Source organism: Hermetia illucens, chromosome 5 (assembly GCF_905115235.1).
Source record: "Hermetia illucens chromosome 5, iHerIll2.2.curated.20191125, whole genome shotgun sequence".
Lineage (NCBI taxonomy): Eukaryota > Metazoa > Arthropoda > Insecta > Diptera > Stratiomyidae > Hermetia > Hermetia illucens.
The window spans coordinates 65,395,917-65,417,518 of NC_051853.1; the positions used below are offsets into that span (position 1 = coordinate 65,395,917).

General features: G+C 39.0%; 1 protein-coding gene across 2 annotated transcripts in view; it reads left to right on the forward strand.

The window, feature by feature from the left end:
• Positions 1-21,602, forward strand: part of LOC119657782 (mucin-17) — a 115,267-nt gene that overhangs the window by 70,274 nt on the left and 23,391 nt on the right. For both annotated transcript variants that reach the window (XM_038064856.1, XM_038064857.1), the window contains exon 2: positions 19,984-20,332. In XM_038064856.1, coding sequence (XP_037920784.1) covers positions 19,984-20,332 — 349 coding nt within the window. The remainder of the gene's footprint in view (positions 1-19,983; positions 20,333-21,602) is intronic.

The following is a 21,602-nucleotide window of genomic DNA, read 5'->3' on the forward strand; positions in this document are numbered from 1 at the left end:
ATGCAGTATTCTATATGCATCTATATAAATTGATTAAACACATATTTCCGATTTATTCGTTCATAAAAGTATACATATGTTCATCTAAAAAACGTATATTGAATACCACTTGTTTAATATACAAATATATCTAACTGAATTAGGCACTACCCCGAAGCTTCATCTGTATATCCATATAAATACATACATGGGTCTGTCTCGAGTAATTGATATTGATATATAAATGAATAAAAAACTAAAACGAAATGTTTTCCTACGACCTCCCCCGAATTGATGTTATGATGACGTCATACACGTTTTAGAATGCAGAAAATTCATGCAAAATGTACAAGTTTCACCTTCTATAACTTTGTTAATGATAGTTGGGTTCCCTTCTATCATTTCCAACGCTATGCCTTATGTGTTATCCTTTATGCAAGTACCAAATTTTGTAGTTCTAACATGGACTTAAGAAGGGTCTCCAACTAAATTTCTAAAATATACTAAAATACTATTATTAACTTTATTTGTGCAGATTTCGGAATGGAATCTATTTCGAGGCCTAGGTTTCGTTTAGATTCACCACTGTGATTATTTACTGTTACCTGTTACATTTTTTGGGAGTCATATTTTGAGCCTTCACTCCCCTACATTTCACTCGATGTAAAATAGTTTCCAAAATTACTAATAGAGCCCTTTCACCTGATACACTACATGTCCATATTCTGTGAAAAAAAATGTTGGACCCCTTTTCGCATATATGGGAAGCCCCATTAAACTCAGCAGAAAATGGTGCCGCAAGCAATATATGAAGGGATTCACAGACCAATCGGGTGTGCCAGATAGACAGACATCGAATTGTCTTTAATAAGGTTTTGTTTCACATAAAACCTTCAAAACCAAGACCCTCCATGTTTAACCTCGGACACGTCCTCTCTCCTTATGTGCGTCCTAACGTTTTCCTAAAGGTAGTCGAATATAACGAATCTCTTCTGTTGAAAAAAGCATGAATTTTAATTAGCCCAACATCTACTCCACCCCATCCGTTCTTAAACAAAAAATATCTTTACAAACTTTGCGCACGTTTTTTTCCGGCACCGTACATACATTGGTGGAAGGCGAAAATTACCGAATTGCATCTCCGCTAATTGGCGAGTTGGCATCCCCAATTGCAGGATACATCTAAAAGAAGACTCCGAAGCGTGATGAACAAAAGCAAAGCCCGCTACCGACAGGAACTAGTGCACGAGGTGGTTAGGGATCCATGGGGACTCGTTAAAAACTGATTTCACCTGAAAAGCCGAAGCTCTGCGAGAACCCTGTTTACTTAAAGGTGAGCAGATGGACTGAAATCCGTTCGGACACCGATGATTGCCCACTTTTTAGCACGACAGAACTGGAAGACGCAATTCTCTCTATGAAAATTAGCAAGGCGCCAGTCTATTAATACAACGGGTAAGCGGAAGTAGTCATCTTGATTAAAATGAAAATTCCGATCTTACTTCCCGTGCCGATCGGCAAGTTGATTATAGAGTCAAAACCAACGATTAAGAGCTCGGCTCGAAAATGAGCTTTTTCAAGGAAAACAAGGAAGGTGAGATGGCATTCGTCAGCAGCATTATGCAGATACAGGGGAGTTCTCATCGGACAACGTTTGTCGGAGAGGAATATAGGAATATAGAAAAAATGGAAATTCCCACGAATTCTAATTTTCGAGCGACTACTTTATTTAGTATCGAAAAATTCGAAAAAAACTCACAAGGTTCCAACTCGGGAAGAGTTCTCACTTTTCAGTCCGATTTGGGGAAGCTTCATTCATAATGGCTATGTATTAAAGAAATCCATTCACCAAGTGATGCTCCTTAAAACATCATTAGTTTGCATCTCTGGTTTCAACAAATCACAAGCATTTTTTAAAATAGGGTTAATACCTAGTGAATAGGTAAAAAAAAACTTCAATTAGTGGAGAAGGAAAGTTAAAACTAATAGGAATATATAGTATTATTTTCGCCATTATAAGTGTGGGTACTTCTTGTGATTGGATTTTTTTAAGGCATATTTGGCAAACATATTAAGCTTGTCGATGCAAATGGCGGTGATCTGTGTAGTTGCAGCAAATCAGGATTTCCTACTCTTAAACGATGCAAAATCTCTTCATATAATCAGGTGAAACACATCAATATGATGCCTTCCTGTTTCAATCAGCAAACAGAGAGGCTTCCGTCAAACACCTACTGCCATGTCCGATTCGAAAAAATACTTCTTGTCGTGGTCCATTTGAACAACTAAATCCGAAAAATATACGTTAGTCATATCAAAGCCAAAACTACATGCTATGTCGGCTACTAGACATTATGTACAGACTGCAACCTTTCGAAGCAACAGTTACAATATGTTGCTGTCTCGTCCAACTCCATTACACATTGATATTCATGTTTTTTGATCGGTTGGGCAAGATAATATCTCGTTTATTGTCTTATTTTCTTTTTATTTTGAAACAGAAAACCCAGAAAGAAAGACCAAATAATTTAAAAGTTCGGTAGCAGGAGTATCAGAAGAACATGCTTAAGGGAAAAAAAACAAAAGCATTTTTGCTATGGTAGTCTCTTTTTTGAATACAAATGACATCCATTGTGTATAGGAAATAGCGGGGTTCTGAACGCGAAAGAATGTTTACACTTAATTTATACATATCAATTCAAAAAAAGTGATACAGAATTAGATCTGCTCATTAAAGTCGATGATGAATAAAATTTCGGCGGTAAGTAATAAAAGGTCAGAAAGGATTAAATTTAAAGCATGACGTCAGCCCAAACTACAGTGAAAACTGTCTTATCGAACCATTTTCGAAGCCATTAATTTTAACACAATTAGCGCTAACCACAATTAGCACTAAAGAGTTAACATGGATATTTAAACATTACTGATCCCAGAAAATAAACAAATAATGTTTGCTAATGAATTGTGAAGAATGACTACTCTTTGATTATAGTACTCAGACGAATTGAAGGTACGAAATGATAACATTGCTCATATCCGTTGTATTTGAAACCAAACCTTCCGGGAAACCCTTCACCACCGGAAACCTAGCGCACTATTGGCAGACCTGTTTTATATAACACCTTCAAATATTCACAGCTTAGCAATATTATATCCAAATCAATAAGTCAGGTAATTTACCTAGAAACAAACCACACATTACTTAGCCTTATTTGTTTAGTGATAAGAGTATGTGCATAAAGCGGATTACTAATCGATCACTAATCAGTTCAAAAGTTTCACTTTTATGCGTCAAAGTAAAGACAAACGTTTTACTTACTTTTGCTTGCTTTGGTTGACACACAATTCTTTAAGTTTCCGTTGATCGTTTCGAGTTAGGAATGTAATTACTAGTATTTGTACGTTTGTAAGGTCACTGAGTTGTTTCTTGAGTATGAATGAAACCGATTTCAAAGAGCCTTCTAAAAATAATTTCCTGTTTTATTAATGCTGATATACATATGTATTTTAGAATTGGCGATTACAATACTATAGAAAACAACTTTATGATTATAAACTGCTTGTAAAACATTTTTTATCTTTCACTTATTTTCTTCAGTATTATACACGTTAAAAAATTAACGATCGCCGATTGCTGAATTGCTTCACATCATACGTACTTTTAGACGTGTACCATCAAAGGATTGCATACAAAAGTCAGGCAACTGACGTTTGCTCCACTTTCCTTAACAGCGTCGTTATTATAGGATGGGAAGAAAATGAAAAGAAACGATATGAAACATATTTCGTAACGAAACATTAGAAAGGGCCAACAAGGATAGCCAGGAAGACAAAAGCATGCATAAGAAGGCCATTCACGGTCAGGCAGGCCTGTCAATCACGCCTGAACAATCCGCAGTCTATCCGGCCGCCTGTTGGACTAAAAATACCATCTACGTACCGGAAACCCGGATGGCATTGTAGTCACCTAGATTCTAGAACGGGTTTCACTTACTTTAATCATCAAAATTTTGGAGATTCCGAGCTAAAGAAACAACTACTACCTTGAGGCAGAATACTCGCGTCAGGTCGGCGCGGCAGTTACGGCTAGACGGAATTCGCACATTTGATACGTCCCCTGTGGGATGCATGCCCCCGCGTCATTCCACCCCCAGCTGAAACGGTGTAGGTTCAGCGATGAAACGCGGCGACGTGGCTCCGAACTATTTGCGCTAGGTGAAAAGGACACGTTGTGGTGCCGTGTCCACCTGTTGCCCCGTAAGCGGCTTGAGTCTCGATAGGGGGACCCACTTGGGCCCACCGCAAAGGTCTAGTTTAAATGAGGTCCCCGAGCAGCATCCGCTCTGATGAAGACTTGCGAGCACGTCCCACGATCCCTGGGGGCGTTAACCGTAGGTAGAGGCGGTCGCAGTTTCAAAACTGCATCCCTAAGCAGGCGCAGCACACCAGTGTCGCTTAAACTCGACCTGGTGTCGAGCACCGGAGACCCTGGGCAGTTTTAAGTTCTCCCCCTAAACTATTTGCGCGGGACTATTCGCGAATTCTTCTCGCTGGGCTGTTCAGAGGCCGAGCAGGATGAAAAGCAAAGTCTATAATCAAGACGGATCATCACGAGCCATTAAAGTGGCCTTCAATGTCCAGTGCCATCGTCCAACATCCCATTGGACTGCGAGTGGTATGTAGTTTTCCTGTGGCGTTTCAAACCAAAGAATTTGCCTAACTCCGAGAAAAAAGCAAACTCATATTGCGTTCCTTGGTCTGCTATGACTGGTATACCAAAGCGCGAGATCCACTCTCGACAAAGGGCCTCAGCACATGATTATGCAGTAATATCTGTCAGGGATATTGCTTCAGGCCACCGCGTAAACTATGAAGTTGTGCATCTTCTTTCTGTGCCGACGATTGCCGTAAAATCGACCGTTGAGCTAGGTTCAACTGCTTAGAGAAGAAGCTCAACGGTTCCAGGTTAGATTCACCCGCTGGTGAAGAACAGTGCCTACCGCTGTGTCTGAGGCATCGGTGAACACGACTAGGGTCGCATCTGATTGAGGAAAAGCCAAAAGTGCAGCGTCCACCAGCTGTTGTTTGACGGTTTCAAACGACGCGAGATTCTTTTGTTACGGGCCCAGACAAGTAAGCGTTGAGGATCGTTTGATGGTGAGCGGCTCTGGGGAAGAAATGACGGTAGAAGTTTAAAATGCCCACAAGCTTTCGCAAATCGTTTACAGTTTTGGTGAGCAGGGAGCTTGAAATGGCTTTTATCTTGTCTGCGCCTGTGGTGGATTAAATCATTAAATAGAGTGACCGAACAACTCCACCTGTTTTCTTGGAAACTTGCACTTAAGTCTGGTCTCAGGAAGACGTTGAAAAATCCACTCGGGTTGGTCCAAGTGCTCAGACTCTGAAAGAGAAGCGACCAAAACATCACCCATGTAGACAAAACAGGAATTTAAGTTTCGTAAAACAAAGTGAATGAATCTCTGAAAATTTTGCGCTGCATTGCACAAGCCAAAAGACATCCTAGTGAACTCGAAGAATTCGAAAGAATCCTTCCAACAGCTATTGGATATGATCAATAGCTGCTGGAAGGTCTGGAAATACAGCAATCTTCTGGAGTGGTAATGGATGAACCTTGGAGAAAATAGGGAGCCGATAGTGCTGATGTGATGCCGAGCATCGTGCTTTACCGGCTTAGAGAAACTACATTCGGTACTTACACCTCCGCCCCGTTGTCAATCAAAAAGCGACGTCTGCTTAAGTGGTCATAAATCGTAACGCGACGAGCTACTGCGCATCGGGTAGCCGCCGCCGAGGCTCCTACCAAAACCTTAGCTTATTGGTGGTAGCGGACAGCACTTCTTGCGATCCGGAGTCCGCGCAAGCTAAAAAAGGGCGGCAGGTGCTGCAGCCAGAGTGACTCCAGTAGCTCTGTTCCAACTTTATCCCCGCCCATCTACCTCATTTCACGAAGCAGCTGGCTCCGTCAGCAAGTGAATCAGCTTAACTTCCTCACTCACTGACAGCCACCAGATCAGCTGCTCCTTTTATAAATGCTTATATACAAAAATATTTCATTTCACGACCACTGTTCGGGTACTCCTTTAGAAAATTGGATGCCATTATTGGTGATACCTCCATCTACCATGATAAGCTGATCTCCAATAACTTCTTCCCCAAAACTCAAGTCTTCAATGCCAGACAAATGAAGTATACCTCCCACTAAATCTCGATCTTTCTCGTTATTTACATCAAAATATTGTTTAACTGAAACAAAGAAATTGAAATGCCAGAAAAATAAAATTACACACATAGCTAGTGTAAATACAATAAAGACTTCGGGTTGTATACAGTGAAATCATGAAATATGCCAGCGACTGCTTTGTCTATTTGGGTCCTACGTGACCCAAATAGTCCAGTGCTCATTTCCATTTTAGGTTTAAGCGAAATAATTTGAAAGCCCTTCTTTATATTTTTAACAGACTGTCCTTATGTTGAAAGTAAGTAGACTAACAACCACCATCTTATCAGTTTCATCCACCTTGATCGACTTGGTATGTCACAATATGCACTTCTACCATACAAATTTACCATAAGTGGGCATGAAACAGCCGATTTCGTTGTTAAACCAACTAGGGTTTCTAGTGCTGCCACAAAATTAACGTAAAAATTCGGAAAACAAATTTTAAAAAATATTTCAAAACCTTGGCTCGACGTATCAACGAACATCTCAAATCGAAAATTTACCGCAATGTTGTCCGTCCTGTCGCTCTCTATGGTTGCGAGTGTTGGCCGATTATAAAAGACAATGAAAGGCGTCTTGCGGTAATGGTGACGAAAATGTTACATTGGACTAGTGGCATGACACGTTTTGACCACATCTGAAATGAGAATATCCGCGATCATTATGAGGTTGCACCGATCGTGGAAAAGTTGCGAGAGAGGCGTCTACGATGGGGTGGTCACGTAATTCGTGCTAACGAGAATTCACTTGCCAAGATTGGTCTGAACATCGAAGTCGATGGTAAACGACCAAACGGCAGGCCTAAACAACGGTGGCTTGATACACTGGATGGGGATTTAAAAGCCTCGAGATTACACCTAGATCAAGCATTCGATAGAGCCAAATGACGAAAACGATCACAATGAACCGACCCCGCTTGTGAACGGGGCAAAGGTTGAAGAAAAGAGAAAGAAGATTTCAAAACCTTGGCTGTGCACAACCCATATGGACTGAACGCACTAATAAAGTTTATTTGAAAGCAAAAATCTTGAAGCAAATCACAAATCTCTACTTTTCTTTTATGAATTTAAATTTGGTCGCAACGCAGAAACATTTGCAGGGCATTTGGAGCAGGCGACCGTGGTTCAAAAAATTTCGGTCAGGCGGCATGACCCTTGAAACTGAGCGCTTGCTGGTAGAATTTGAGACAACTGTATCCGTAAAGTGCCGTCCACATATTGCCAAGGCTTGACAAAAAGTTTCAATCGCAAGCGTGTGGACAGGGTATTTGGCCTAGTTGCTAGCTGTCATTAATGTCAAATGAATCTTTAAGAAAGCTCTGCCTTTGGTTCCCGCTGCATTGTGGGGAACGGCAAACGCATTGAGTCGGCTTAATACTGGCCACATACGAGCAAGAAAATTGTCAAGTAGATTGTTGGTCTCAGGTAAATTGCACGTTTTGCTGACAAGTTGCGGTTGTAGCAAGATAGCATAGCGGAAACCGCAACTTGTATATATACGTGCAATCTCGCACCAAGCAACAACTTGATAGCACGATGCCGACATTTTTTCTGCGAACTCTAACCTTCCACTTTCTTTGCAGAGCTATCCCAACATACAAAGTTGCGATTCTCATCAAGGACCCTTGTTTTTTCGCGCAAAGGAAATTTTGAAATTAATTAAATCTGTCTCACGCTCAGGCTACCTTTCCATCGGCTTGGAAAATTGCTCATGTCCAGCCCATACCCAAAAAGGAGAGACATGCGGTCCCTCCAACTACCGACCAATAGCATTAACTTCAATTCTGTCAAAAGTTTCTGAAAAATATATCAACTCTAAATTAATAACCCACCTTGGCTTAAACCACTTATCAACGACAAGCAATACGGATTTCATTATATGCGCTCGACCAGAGACTTGATGACACTTCTCACGGAAAAATGGAATCATGCTCTTCATAATTACGGCGAGGCCAAAGTTGTTGTCCTTGATATTTCAAAGGCCTTCCACAGGGTATCATGCCCTCCTAGCCAAACTTCGCGGATTTGGTCATGACGACAAGCTCGTCAAATTGATTGAAAACTTCCTCAATAGCCATTCCATTCGAGTTATATTGAACGGTGTTGAATTAGAACTTCATACCCAAAATGGCGGGGTATCTCAAGGTACTGCTCTGTCACCCACCCTCTTTTTCATCTTCATTAATGACCTCTTAAGCAGCACTTTCAATTCAATCCACAGCACCATTGACTTCGCGTGTTCGTTTGATTCGCTGACTGACTCTCATCGTAGTACATTACATGTCAACCGGAGCGCATGTTTAAGTGATTAAATAAGGACATATCGTCTACTATTACTAGGGGCAAAGCAAATCATGTTCAGGTCAATGCGATGGACGGATGGATGCGCGGGTTTCTGAATTGTTGCAAAAAAAAATTTTTCACCATGCAACCTAGCGTAGATCTACAAGTCTCACATTAGACCTAGACTCGAATACAACTCTCACATTTGGACGCGTGCAGGTATAACTACACTATCTCTCGATAAAGTTCAACGAAGAACTTTTAAACTCATCGGTGATGTGAGCAATACACCAAAAATTGAGCCGCTTCAGCACAGACGAAATGTTGGATGTCTTTCTCTCCTCTATCGTTATTATAACGGTCACTGCTCCAAGGAAATAACAGGTCTTATCTCTTGTAGAGCCTTTCCCAAACGCAGCACCCGGCTAAGTAGCCGCTCCCATCCCCATACTATAAGGGCCAGCGCTAGTGGCACCACGAATCCTTATCTTGAACTATACGAATGTGGCACAGACTACCATCTTCTGTCTTCCCGTCTGACTATAACATACAGATGTTTAGACAAGGAGTGCATCGTCACTTCCTCCATGCTCAACCCCTCCGCCAATCCAATCCCTAACTTTCTTCCTCCTCGCCAGGGCTGTGCTATAGCTTTATAGCATCAAATGGCATCCCCTGAGCTTTTGGGTTTCCGCCTCGTAGATGCAAGAGGAGGTGGACATTTTTTTTTCACCAAATATATCATATCATGTGGGATATGATGAAATCCCGAAGCCGGCCTTAGTTTTGACATTTGTTGGAAAGGTAGGGAGTGCGGGGGTCGTTGGTGATCAATTCTTTCACTGCCCTTTCTCTGAAACTACAAAACTGAAAAATCTGGAAAAAACGAGAGGCTGCCACTATGTGGTGCCTAGGCTCCGAAATACCCTCCATACCAACATCTGTTCAAATAAAGATAATAATAGTATATTACTATAATTTTTAGTAATTGACTGCAAAATCATGGAACAGTAATGTAGGGTACAGTATAAAGCATGATCCTACCAAGTTTAGCGGAAATCGCACTATTACTAACAATATAATAGGTCAAAGTTGTTATTTCTGTACAAATTGAAGACTTCGCATGTCAGTATCACGCGAAAGTATATATTCTCAAATACGATATGCATATATTACGTGCTAGATGCTAGTGGGATAAATGTCCACTCAAATGGTTTTATAAAATAAATACACAAAACCTTTCATACCCGAAGTGCTCAGCTTCCAGTTTTTCGACTTGTTTTACTCCTAGAATGCGCTTAAAAAAATATAAAAGAAAAAAATTCACAAGAGGATTGATTAGCAGATTTACGAAATTCCCACAATTCTTTTTGACAAAACATTTGGATGGGCTGCATTTCAACCGCGTAATGTTTTTTTCAAATTTTTCGATTAGGTAGATTCTGAGAACGAGATCTGCTGGAGCTTGTTATGCTTACACTGTCCCCACTTGTTCCCCTTGTATCAATCAATATCAAAATTAAGATTACTTTCAGCACATAATCGATACCAAAAGGCTATTCAAATTTGAATTTCCAGACAATGAAAATTATCCACTTTAGGGGAAAAGGGGCGTCCAGCCTTAATGACTAAATTTTGGTTAGTCACTTTTTACTACGCCACTAATGATTCGGTCAAAGATAACCCTAAGAACCCAAGACTGAAAAAGGTTTTCTATGATTTAGAGTTCCGCTGTTTCATGCTAATTCTAATCGAATTATATCAGCGGATAACTTGCAAGCTTCAAATGACTAATTTAGAACACATGCTAGAACTGCAAATACCAACTTTTCCGCTGTCACTTCCATCAGGACTATTTGGCGAGGAATTCAGGTCAACAATAAAATGCTGGCTCACCATGATGTCCGGCTAATTAACACTTAGTTACATCTTTCTCGTAGCTTCAAAAAAGCTAGCTAAATAGAAAACAATCCATAAAGTTGCTTGGAGAAACGTGATGCTCACTTTTTGCAATTAGCACCACATTATTTAGTAAAAGTCATCTATCAGTGAGAGATCGTTGATCTTATCACAGATAGTAACCTTTGTAATAAGTTCAAGCGATTCAATAAGGAATTTTCTTAGGTTTTTTATTACCACAATTACTACACTGAATTTAACCGACCTCTCTTCACGCTACTTTTTGCCCATCGTTGCGGCTTGGTTTCAGGATGAATCGACAAGGTCAAAGTCACCTGTATCCTCCATCCATCTGCACTACGTGATTTATTGGATGGTTCTACATATTGTACAACTAAGCACATTTCTTAACAGTAATCGAAGTAAATCTTTCAAGTAGACACTTTGTCTCACGTCGAATTCTAATAGTTTGTTGGTGTTTTCGGTTGATTTTCTTCATAAACATATGCCGTGTGTGCCTGGGTGCTCTTTGCATGCTAAATAAGTGCGTTATTTCGTTATTGAACAGGCGCGAGTAAAAGAAAATATTGTGACGGATCTTGAATAACTGGTTTCGAATATTTTTTTATTACGAGTTTACTGGTGATGTACCCCGTAATTTACCATTGTTATATAACCAAATGGACAACCTGTACTCAGGTGACTTACACCATTTCTCGAAGATTGTTTTCAAGATGTTAATTTTCATTCTTTCTTCTTTTTTAATGCCTTTCGCGATTGACATTTACAATTACGCTTTGAATATAACCACTTAACATCACCGTGAACATAAGAGCCCGGATAGGTGTATAAGTCACATGTTTGTCCTTTGAATGGTATTCTGGAATAATTGCTGCGGTTAGTTTAATGAAGGCGCAATGTGTAGGATCAAATTGATTTCAAACTGTAAACAGTAAAAGTTATTAAGTGTTTTATGGAAATCGATTTTCCTGCCGAGGAAATTTATGCACAGCATCATTTATTATAAACATAAAAGAACCGGACATTGGCTTTCAAGAGCGAGTTTTTACACGCTTCAGTTAATTAACTTTATTATGGTATGAAGGGAGATGCTTTCTGGTAGTTAATAAACTGGTCTTTTATTGTGCTTCCTTTCACTGCAAACCGGAAATTAACTTATGGAATCAGTAGCTCCTCCCAATGCGGAACAGAAGAAACCATTCGAAATGTTTACATTGTCCATTCAACTCTCGACGATGTTTACCGAAGTTTGCATTCTTATCCAAGTAACTTAAGCAGCCAAGTTCTAATGCGTCCCACTCCTGGCCTTGCTAAGCAACTGGGATTTAACTAATTTGAAAGACATATAGCAAGTTGTGCCGGTTGGTGTTGAGTTTAAGAGGGGGCGAAAGGGGGATGCGAATTTTCTTCCACAAAATATGGTCGTGTGGGGTATCAGATGAAAGGGCTTAATTAGTAATTTTCAAAACTGGTCCCATATTTGATATCGGGCACATGGCACATGAAAGCATCACATGTTGCCCGCAAGTGGTTCTGTGGTATTTTGGCTCATTCCCGACGAAGCGCTTGCTTGAGATGATCGATGGTTGTGTATTTCTTAGTACCAACCTTCTCCTTCAAAATACCCCAGACAGAAAAGTCCAACGGATTTGCATCCGGAGAATTCGCCAACCATTCTGTGCTGGAAATGAAGTGTGGAACGTCGTTTTTTTAACCATTCTTGGTTGACGCGTGTTTTATGAGACGGTGCCGAGTCTTGTTGAAATGTCCACGGTCTACGACCGAAATGTTCTGCCCAGGGCTTTAATACTGGCTCCATGACAGTTTCGCGATAGATTGTTGCATTTATCTTGATGCCCTACCCCGGTCTAAAAATACGGAGAGCGTCTATCGGCGGTTATGGCAACCCACACCATCACCATCGATGCTGCTTGCTTTCCGGTGGCCGAAGATGTAAATTTTCGAAAGACCTCTCTGGCAAGTAAGCTCGATCATTTTGCTTGTTCACAAACTGCTCAATCGTAAATGGGGCTTCATCGGAAAAAAAAATCGGCAATACACCACTTTCGGCCCGACGAAGCAATTCCTTGGCACGCTCCACTCTTACTTTTTTCTTTTGCGGTGTAAGATCGTGTGCTATTTGGAACTTCAAAGGCTTCAGTTTAAACTCATTTTGCAATATTCTTTGCAAACTGCGAGCGGGTATGTTAAGCTCAGCAGCCATTTTTCTGCCACTGCGACAGGTATTTCGTCCAATTTGCTTCTTCACTTTCAGAACCATTTCTGACGATGTTGTTGATTTTTTCCGACCACTTCCATAGCGTTTTGCAATGCTGCCAGTATATTTGTAACGAACTATGATTCGAGGTACAAATGATTTAAGAACGTTGAAGTGTTGTAGGCCTCTAACAATAACTACTTGTGAATATCCAGTCAAATATAAAGCAAATCGTTTGGCACATTTGTAAACAATGAAATTTTTTTGTCATGAGGCAAAATTTGAGCGTCCTGTCATGAAAGTTTGGCCTTTTTTTTTTTTGAACTTAACTGAATAATTATTTCCTTCCAAAAATGAATTTGCATCAAAGTTATGTTTTTTTTATTTAATCTTTTATTAAAACACTGTTTCGCTGCACTTGCTTGAGTTGTATATATTAATGCACTTTTTTAAACAACTTAAAAACTACGTAAATAAAACAGTTAATTTAACAATGAAGTGAACGTCAAAATGCTTATAAATATAAATATCAACATTGATATGTTTTTCGGGATCGCCTTGTTTGAAGACCTGTTCCTTTTAAACGTCTACGTACAGTTCTCGACCTGATATCTATTTGGTGGCACTGTTAAAGTTCTTTGCTTATTTGGTTGGATGTAAGAAATCATCAAGTCTTTTTGGTCAATATACTTTAAAATACGATCCTCCTGCGTCGTCGTTATTTGGTTCACATTCTCTGTTTTTATGTCTGGGCAAAGACCTCAAAACAACTATATGACCACATAGTACTTACTTCGCTATTGCGGTGAGTGACAAATTCTCGTCTTTTAACTTCAAAATCGCAAATTTCTGCTCGCTAGTTAACTTCTGTATTTTCACTGTTTAACACTTCAGTCACTGCTGAAAATAACTTCATGCGCATCTTCCTCCAACTTTTGTTCAATTTCAATAACGGGATTTCTAAACACCACCAGTTTCATCCTAGTGATCTTAAAACTATGGTGAAAAAAACAAAGTTGCAATGCTCGAGTATTTTCGTATCGAGTTTGCTACATGGCTCTCTGGTAACATTTATCTGGCCACCACTGTATATCCAACTGTATCGACCACTAGCCGCAAAAAAAAATTGTGGCTGGTCGTTTTCGATCGCAAGGCGAAGGCGATTTTATCAAACGCTGCCTTGAGCCTCCACCCGAGGGGTAGCGTGACCGAAACCAGCTATATGGAATACAAAACTTTGCCCTTCCATAACTTTGTTAGTAATTGTTGAATTGCCTTCAAACTTTCTAGAATTGGGCCTTATATTATCATCCTCATTACATATACGGGTAAATTTCTGAAATATAGTTATATGCTATGATTAACTCTATTTGAACATTGTAATGGGATGTATTTTGCGGGCTAGATTTTGTATAGGTGCATTACTGTAATTTTTTTCAGATTCTTCGGCTGGATAAGTTCTGAGAACGAGACTTTTTTCACTTTCTGGGACACATATTTTGAGTCCTCACAGCCCTGTTTCACCCAATATGAGAAAGAGGATCATTTTCGATGTTGATATATGTTGATATTCTGTAAAAAAAATATCCCCCCATAAACCATCTCTACAATAAATGTTTTGGACGAAGCAGCAGAAGTACAAACAAGGGGATTATACCGTATTGCATATTACAACAAACAAAGAGATTGATCCCACAAGCAAATCTTGGAAATCCATCACCAAGAATGCATAGATGCATTGCGGACATTATTGGAAACTACCGCTGAAATCCTCGGAGTACTGAAACAGAAAGCTGCAATATGTTCTAATTGCATTCGTTTTCAGCCAATGAACAGCCAACACCTTGTTCTACCAAAATCAAAGCGCATTTAATAACAATTTCATCAACTTAGATTGAAGAAATAATCTTGATCTGGATCAGGTAGAAGATTTCTGAAAAAGGTTTTGAAGTCAACTCATTCATTGAGAAACGACGTGACTCCCAAACCTTATGTGTTCATACGAGTCCCTCTCCGAAATTGTCTCCCCTGATATTTATAACAAGTCGGAATACCGGAAGCTCGCGCTTCGGGTATAAAGGTTTTGTGTTCATCTTATGTAAGAGACGCACATTTTTCTGTCCGTATATACTTAGCTACAAATCCAACATAATCCTTCATATTTTTCCAAACTACGAAACATACGTACATATTACAGCCATAGATATCACGCTCACCTTAAACAAACAAACTGCCTATTACCTAATGTATCTAAATTTATCGTACCCATATTTCCGATTTACGTCTTATATCTATCTGAATTAGGCACTACCCGCAAAGTTCATTAGCACACATATATTATATACCTACATACACACATGTCTGGTTGACAAATAACTAAAAAACTAAAACAAAATAATTGTCTGCGACCCAATTCATAAGAATTCATTTCGTTGTGGTATTGACGAATTGATATGTGATGATGACGTCATGCGGGTTGTAGAGTGCAGGAAATTCACAAAAAATTGTAAAGTTTCACCCCCTATAACTTTGTTAATAATAGTTGGACTTTCTTCAAACTTGACCAAACTGTGCATTATATTCTTCATTACACGCATGCCAAATTTTGTACTTCTGGGATGAACATAAGGGGGGGTGCCAGGTAAATTTCTAAAATGTGGAAATATACTATTATTAACTTTATTTGTGCAGATATCGGAACCGGATATATTTTGAGGCCTAGATTTCGTAGAGATGCACCACTGTGATTTTTTTCAGATTTTTCAGTTGGATAGGTTCTGAGAACGAGACCTGTTACACTTTTTATGGGTCATATTTTGAACCCTCACTCCCCTATGTTTCATCTAATATCAAATATTGAACCAGATTCGAAAAGTACTAATTGGGACCTTTCATTTGATACCCTACATGGCTACATTCTGTGAAAAAAAATTTGCACCCTCCATTCACATGTACGGGGAGCCCCCCTTTAAACTTAACACAAGATGGCGCCACTTACTGCATGTAAAGGGATCACCAGATTACATACTCTCACCAATTTTCGTGACAATCGGTCTAGCCGTTTCCGAATAAATCGGGTGTGACAGACAGACAGACACCGTCTCGATTCTAATAAGGTTTTGTTTCACACAAAACCTTAAAAATGACAATGGAAAGATAGGTAAGCCCTAAAGGTTGATATAAAACACAACTTCTGGCTAGAGCGATTCAGGAATATTCACAGGATATTGGCGGATTATTTTTATTCGGTGATTGTCGACCCTACATTAAATCCTCCATTCTATAGCAACTTACAATTTATTTTATCACCAAGGACGAGTACCTCTTGTTTTTCAAAATGTTAACCAATTATTTATTTCTCCATCATCTATAATGTTCTTATTTCTCTACCCGAAGATCTCAAAACATCATGATGTTCTAAATTATTAGGTAAGGATCAAAAAGGATGCGCAAAAAGTTCCAGCTTATGATCGGCATAGTAACTGCGAAGCAGGCGGTCCAGCAAAAACGAAACATCTCGATTATAAGTCGGGATTTGAGTTCTTATTATATTTGTAGCTATTACAGTATTTCTCCTAAGAAGAGCAATGAAGATTTGGGGCATTATTAAGGCGACGTCAAATTATCTGCTAAAAAGAAAGATCAACTTTGTTCTTTGATGACAATTTAGATCATTAGGGATATACGAAAGATTGGGGTGGTGGTTTCGGCTATGTGCAGCCAATGTGAGAAAGAGGAGAAGACGGCCCTGCACCTTTTATGCAGCTGCCCGGCCTCCTCAGATCTCAAACGAAGACTCCTTGGCAAGCTTTGCTTCAATGAAAAATCTGTACACTCTCTGCCTCTGGAGAATGTTCTCAGGTTCGGTAAAGCCTGCTAACGTCATAGGCGGGAAAATATTGAATAGGCGATTTACAGGGATAGTACAAGGGGCTAACAATAGCCTGAGTGCTCGAAGCTGCGGCTCCCCCCAGTAAATTAAACTAACTTAGGTATATACGATATAGTATGTTAAGCACGCAGTCAGGTTTAAAAAAAAAGTGGCATGAAGGCTATTCAGGGAAAACACACCGGATGAATGATACAGCCAAAGTGAGATTCAAATTGAAGGTATTAATCTGGATGACGTATAAAAATACCTCGCCATCAAGATGAATATACACAGGAGGTGAAACTAGAAAGGAAAACAGGACAAACTATGAATCATCTGGTCTGGTTTGGGGCCGAGTTAAGACCGTAGACAAACAACGGAGGGAAATTGATAAAGTGACATTGCGATATTATTCGGATCATCGCCTTCTACAATTTATTTTTGCATCAAGCTGGGAAATCTTTATAATAAATGCACCCAGATGCACTAACATCATCATACAAATGGAAAGCAATCCCAACGAAGATGTATAGAACGCAACTGCCATCTTGACTGAAAAGCCCCGCCCTCTGGATGCCATTTTTTTGGCCTGTAGAAATTCAAGGCTTGTCTAGGCAGTTTCACCCCCTGAATATAATCTTCTTGCTCGGCATGCTGCAAGCAGCAACGCCTGCTGTAGTAATTGTTCAATCTAAGTTACTTACTCTTATCTTGAAAACTGCACTGTTCGAAAAAAATAAAATAGTTGCAATCAGTTACTTTACCATTCCCTTTTTTCTATGCACTTTCAGTGTAATAAAATTGGTAATACTGATTTAAAGTAATTTTTATCCAATATTAGTGCAGTCGACGTCATCATTTCTCGACTTGAGTTAGAATTAAGTGCATTCCCTTAGTGAGCTCTTCAATGAAAAGCAATCCTCTAGTCTATTACTGACTACTGTCATGGCAGATTATGCATGGTCTCCATTGAATTTGAAAAACAAAGAATGTAACTTCAGCTCTAGCAGAAGATCGACATAAGAGAAGAGAAACCCATTTCGGTAGAGCATATCAAGAATGTATTCTTACCAGGCATTGGCATTGAAGCCTCCAACATATGTTTTTCAATTTCAATTCATGACACTTCGCCCCAATAAATATTTGTAAATTTCACTTACTTCATGACTGGACAACTACCAACCATTCAGCAGATAGCATTTGCTTGCAGGATGCTGAGCAGCACCAGTACTACAGTTGTCATAACTTCATTTATAAGATTTTCTATCAAAACATTGCGTTGAAGTATGACTTAATAGCAAACTGCCAATTGTATTATAAGTACACTTAGTGGAGAATCTTGAAGAATGATCGGGTCAAACTACTGCGGGATCACACTATTGTCGCCGATTACAGTGTTAATATCAATAGCACTGATCTAGTTCTGCTTCTCAAAAGAGAAAGGATCGGTTTAAAAGAAGAATTGTCGTTCGTGATACCGCTGAAGGAAAGATGATGTCAAGTTGTGTGGTAAAGTAGTTCTACAGACAAATGGTATTCCTACCACACTAAATTTAATTGATAATGGATTCTTTTTCAACCACATAATGATACAAAGCACAACTCAAGATTTATAGTTTCCTTAAAAGGGATGAGGTATGAAAACCTGATATGACAACCGCAAAGTTCCGATCTCAACTCCATAGAGGTTTTGTGTGGAGAGCTCGATCAGAGGGTTCATGATTGACACTTCATATTAGGACATGTGGAAGGCTTTACAAGAAAACTGGAAAAATATCTCGAAAAGGACAATAAATAAATTAATTAATCTTATACTGGAATTTGTGTAATTTCCCGAACTTCTCTCAAACCTCCTGGGACCACTCATCCGTCGGCCTTCCTGAGATAGGGCTAAGCAGCAACAAAAGCTCCATGAAACTTTCGAATAACAGTAGCTGCCATTTTTGATGTGGTACTCCTACATAACAGCATATGTATAAAGAAGAAGTCCCAAGATTATTTTAGCCATCCTGCGAAGGTCCGTATTTAGGTATATAAGCTTCTCGGACAAGGTTCTGGCCGCCGAATAGATGGTGGAAATATACAAATTTGGTTTGTTGAATGCTGTTGAAAAGGCATAGCTAATTCTACATGCAATGAAACCGGACTTGCACAAGATGCTAAGCCACTAGAAACTGGAGTCTATTGAAAAATTGAGCGACCTCACATGTATGTAGTTTCAAAACTCTTCAAAAGAAGAGGGAAAATGGTAATTCAGTTCAAACTATTAAAAATTGCGAGAGCAAATCGGAAGTTTTCTAATGTGTTTTATACATTGTACATTTAGTTGTGAACTAGAGTATCAACTGATGTAACATGCCTCGCTCTTCGATAAAGTGGTCGCAAAAACATTTGTTTACTGTGTCAAATGTTTTTCAGTCAACCTTCCGATGTCCCAGGTGAATTCCAATTACATCCTGTTCAGGAAAATAATGCTCACATAACCTGCACAGGAAAACACAATAGCACAAAAACAGATTTTCAGCTACAACACGTAGGCACTCAAGTTTAAAAATTGCAAACCGATCAAATAAAATTGTAGCATCTAACGTAATTATTGTCAAGTGTCACCACACGTTCAGCATATGTGAACAGGTAGGTACTAAAGAGTCGGTCGTATTTCATAACATCTGAATTTCCCATAAATATTCGGACATGGAGCCGAACAATAGCCTGCGTATTGAGGCTACAAAACTTTCCACCCATTACAATCGATTATTATCTCCAGACCAACATGACGTACCGCGCTACATACTATATCCTTAAAATTATCAACTTCATCTAGCTTCTACCCCTGTCTTGCTGAGCCTGTCCACTCGACAATGCACCTTCGTCAATCTCGTCTGGTAACCGATTCCGATCACGAATTCGAACTAGATATATCCACCTCACGTTTTCCATATATAAAATTATAGAATTTTAATTTGTTCCTAATTGTTACCGGGAAAAAAATATTAGAGGGGCTCCTTGGAGGTGATTTTTTTGCAAGGTCCGCTGTGTGGAAGAAATTTTATTTTCGCATCTTCAAATGGGCAATCGCTTGAATTCGGCTCACGTTTAGAATACAAAGTCTCAAGTTGAGTGAGTAGATTTCTCAAAATAAAAACAAATCGTTATTGGTCTTTTTGTTTTCGTTTTTTATTTCGCGTTTGTCTTGTTATGGCTTTAATTTAATGTGCTGTGGTTGTTTAAATACACAAAGTAGAAAGACAAAAAGTTCAAAAAACCAATTGTGTATAGTTGATGGAATGACATATTTTTAAGGTCATTGCTGATTGTAAATGTTACCCTGAAAGCGAAACATGTTTTTAATGTTAAAATTATGCCTTACGTCACTTTTTCTGAAATTTGCAAGCGGATCCCTCATTCATACACAATGTAATTTTCGTGTATTCTCATAAATAATTCTTTTGTATTTGGTATTCTTTTGCAGAGCCCGCGCCCGGACAAAGTTTAGACAGCGATTCTGACGTATTCAGTGAGATTAATTTGAACGCTACTGCGGACGAAGACTACAGTAGTCAACCAGGTCCAACAAGTTTTGTTTCGCCTCTAGAGGAAAATCCAGCTGTTTCCGATTCGTCGCTTCTGTCGCAGGCAGCTTCGTCGTTTTCTCAATTGCCATCTGTCGCATCGACTGTATTTTCGACTTTCTCGAAAGTTATCAAAGATTACTCGCCAACGAATCAAGACCACGACGACTTTGGCGATATTAAAACAGAACAGCCAACACTTGCAACATTTGATAATATTTATGCTCCAGAACCATATGACACTAATAGGTAATTTATCTTTTATATAACGAAGACTTAACAGAAGGTAGCGTATACCATGCTTCTTCCATTAATTGAAATTTCATTTAAAAGTAGGATAAAAATGAAAAATATATCATTCTCTAGATCTAAGACTAGATCGGAAAGTTCTCAGTCTAACACAAAGATAGATCATCAGGCATAGTTAGTTAGTCTAGTTTCTTATTTATGAGAATGAAGTAAGCAATCACTTTTTGGCAGTATGTGGAGAACGAACGATTTGCCCTTTTTTGAAGTTCAATGCTAACATGGTTCCAATGATGCTTTTTCATTTGAATTGTTGAATGAACTCGACAGTTAATCGACACATAAGAGAGCACAATATAAATTTCTAGTCAGTCTCTTAATCCGTTGCAATAATTAACTAAGAGTCGCTTTAGTAATTCACAGTTTAAAGGTAACGAACTTTCTTACTTCCTAGCAATTGTGCCCTTTTAATATGTTCCCATTATGGATCCCAGATATGAAAAAGAGAAGTACATTGTCAGTTTAGTGTTTTTAAGATTTTGTTGAAAACAAACCCTTATTAAAATCGGCTTACTATCTGTCCATCCGTCTGTCTATTTGTTTGTCACACCCATTTCCTCAGAAACGGTTACTCCTATTGATACGAAATTTTGTAAAAAGGTGGGAAGTGTGAATCCTCTTGCATGCAGAGAGGTCCCCATACATTCAAAAAAAATTTCAAATTTTTTCTTCACAGAATATAGCCATGTGAGATAGCAAATGAAAACTGTCGATTAGAATTTTTCAAGGGGAGGAAGTAGTTTTGTTATTGGTTGTAAAGTGGGAGAGTGGGAGAATTAGTTCAAGTATCCGTTCTCAGAAACGACCACACAACCTAAAAATCTGAAGAAAAATCATGGTATTCCGTGCACATGATATCTAGATCTCAAAATACCCCCCGTTACAATGCTTGCTTAAATAAAGTTAATAATAGTATGTATATTACTATATTTTGAAAATTTACTGAAGGGGGTTCCCCAAGTTCATCCTAGATTCGTTAAATTGTAGTAAGGTAGACTTTTAACTAATTTATTTTATAAGGATATGAACATTAATGCATGTAAAAGTAATGGAAGCTAGAAATTTAGATAATAAAATATTTCCAGTTTTATCATTTTTAAGGTTTTGTGTAAAATAAAACGCTATTACTGTCTCTCAGTCTGTCACACACAATTTTCTCAAAAACATGGTTCTACGTGGAATTTAAGGGGGATCTCCATACATGCAAAAGGCG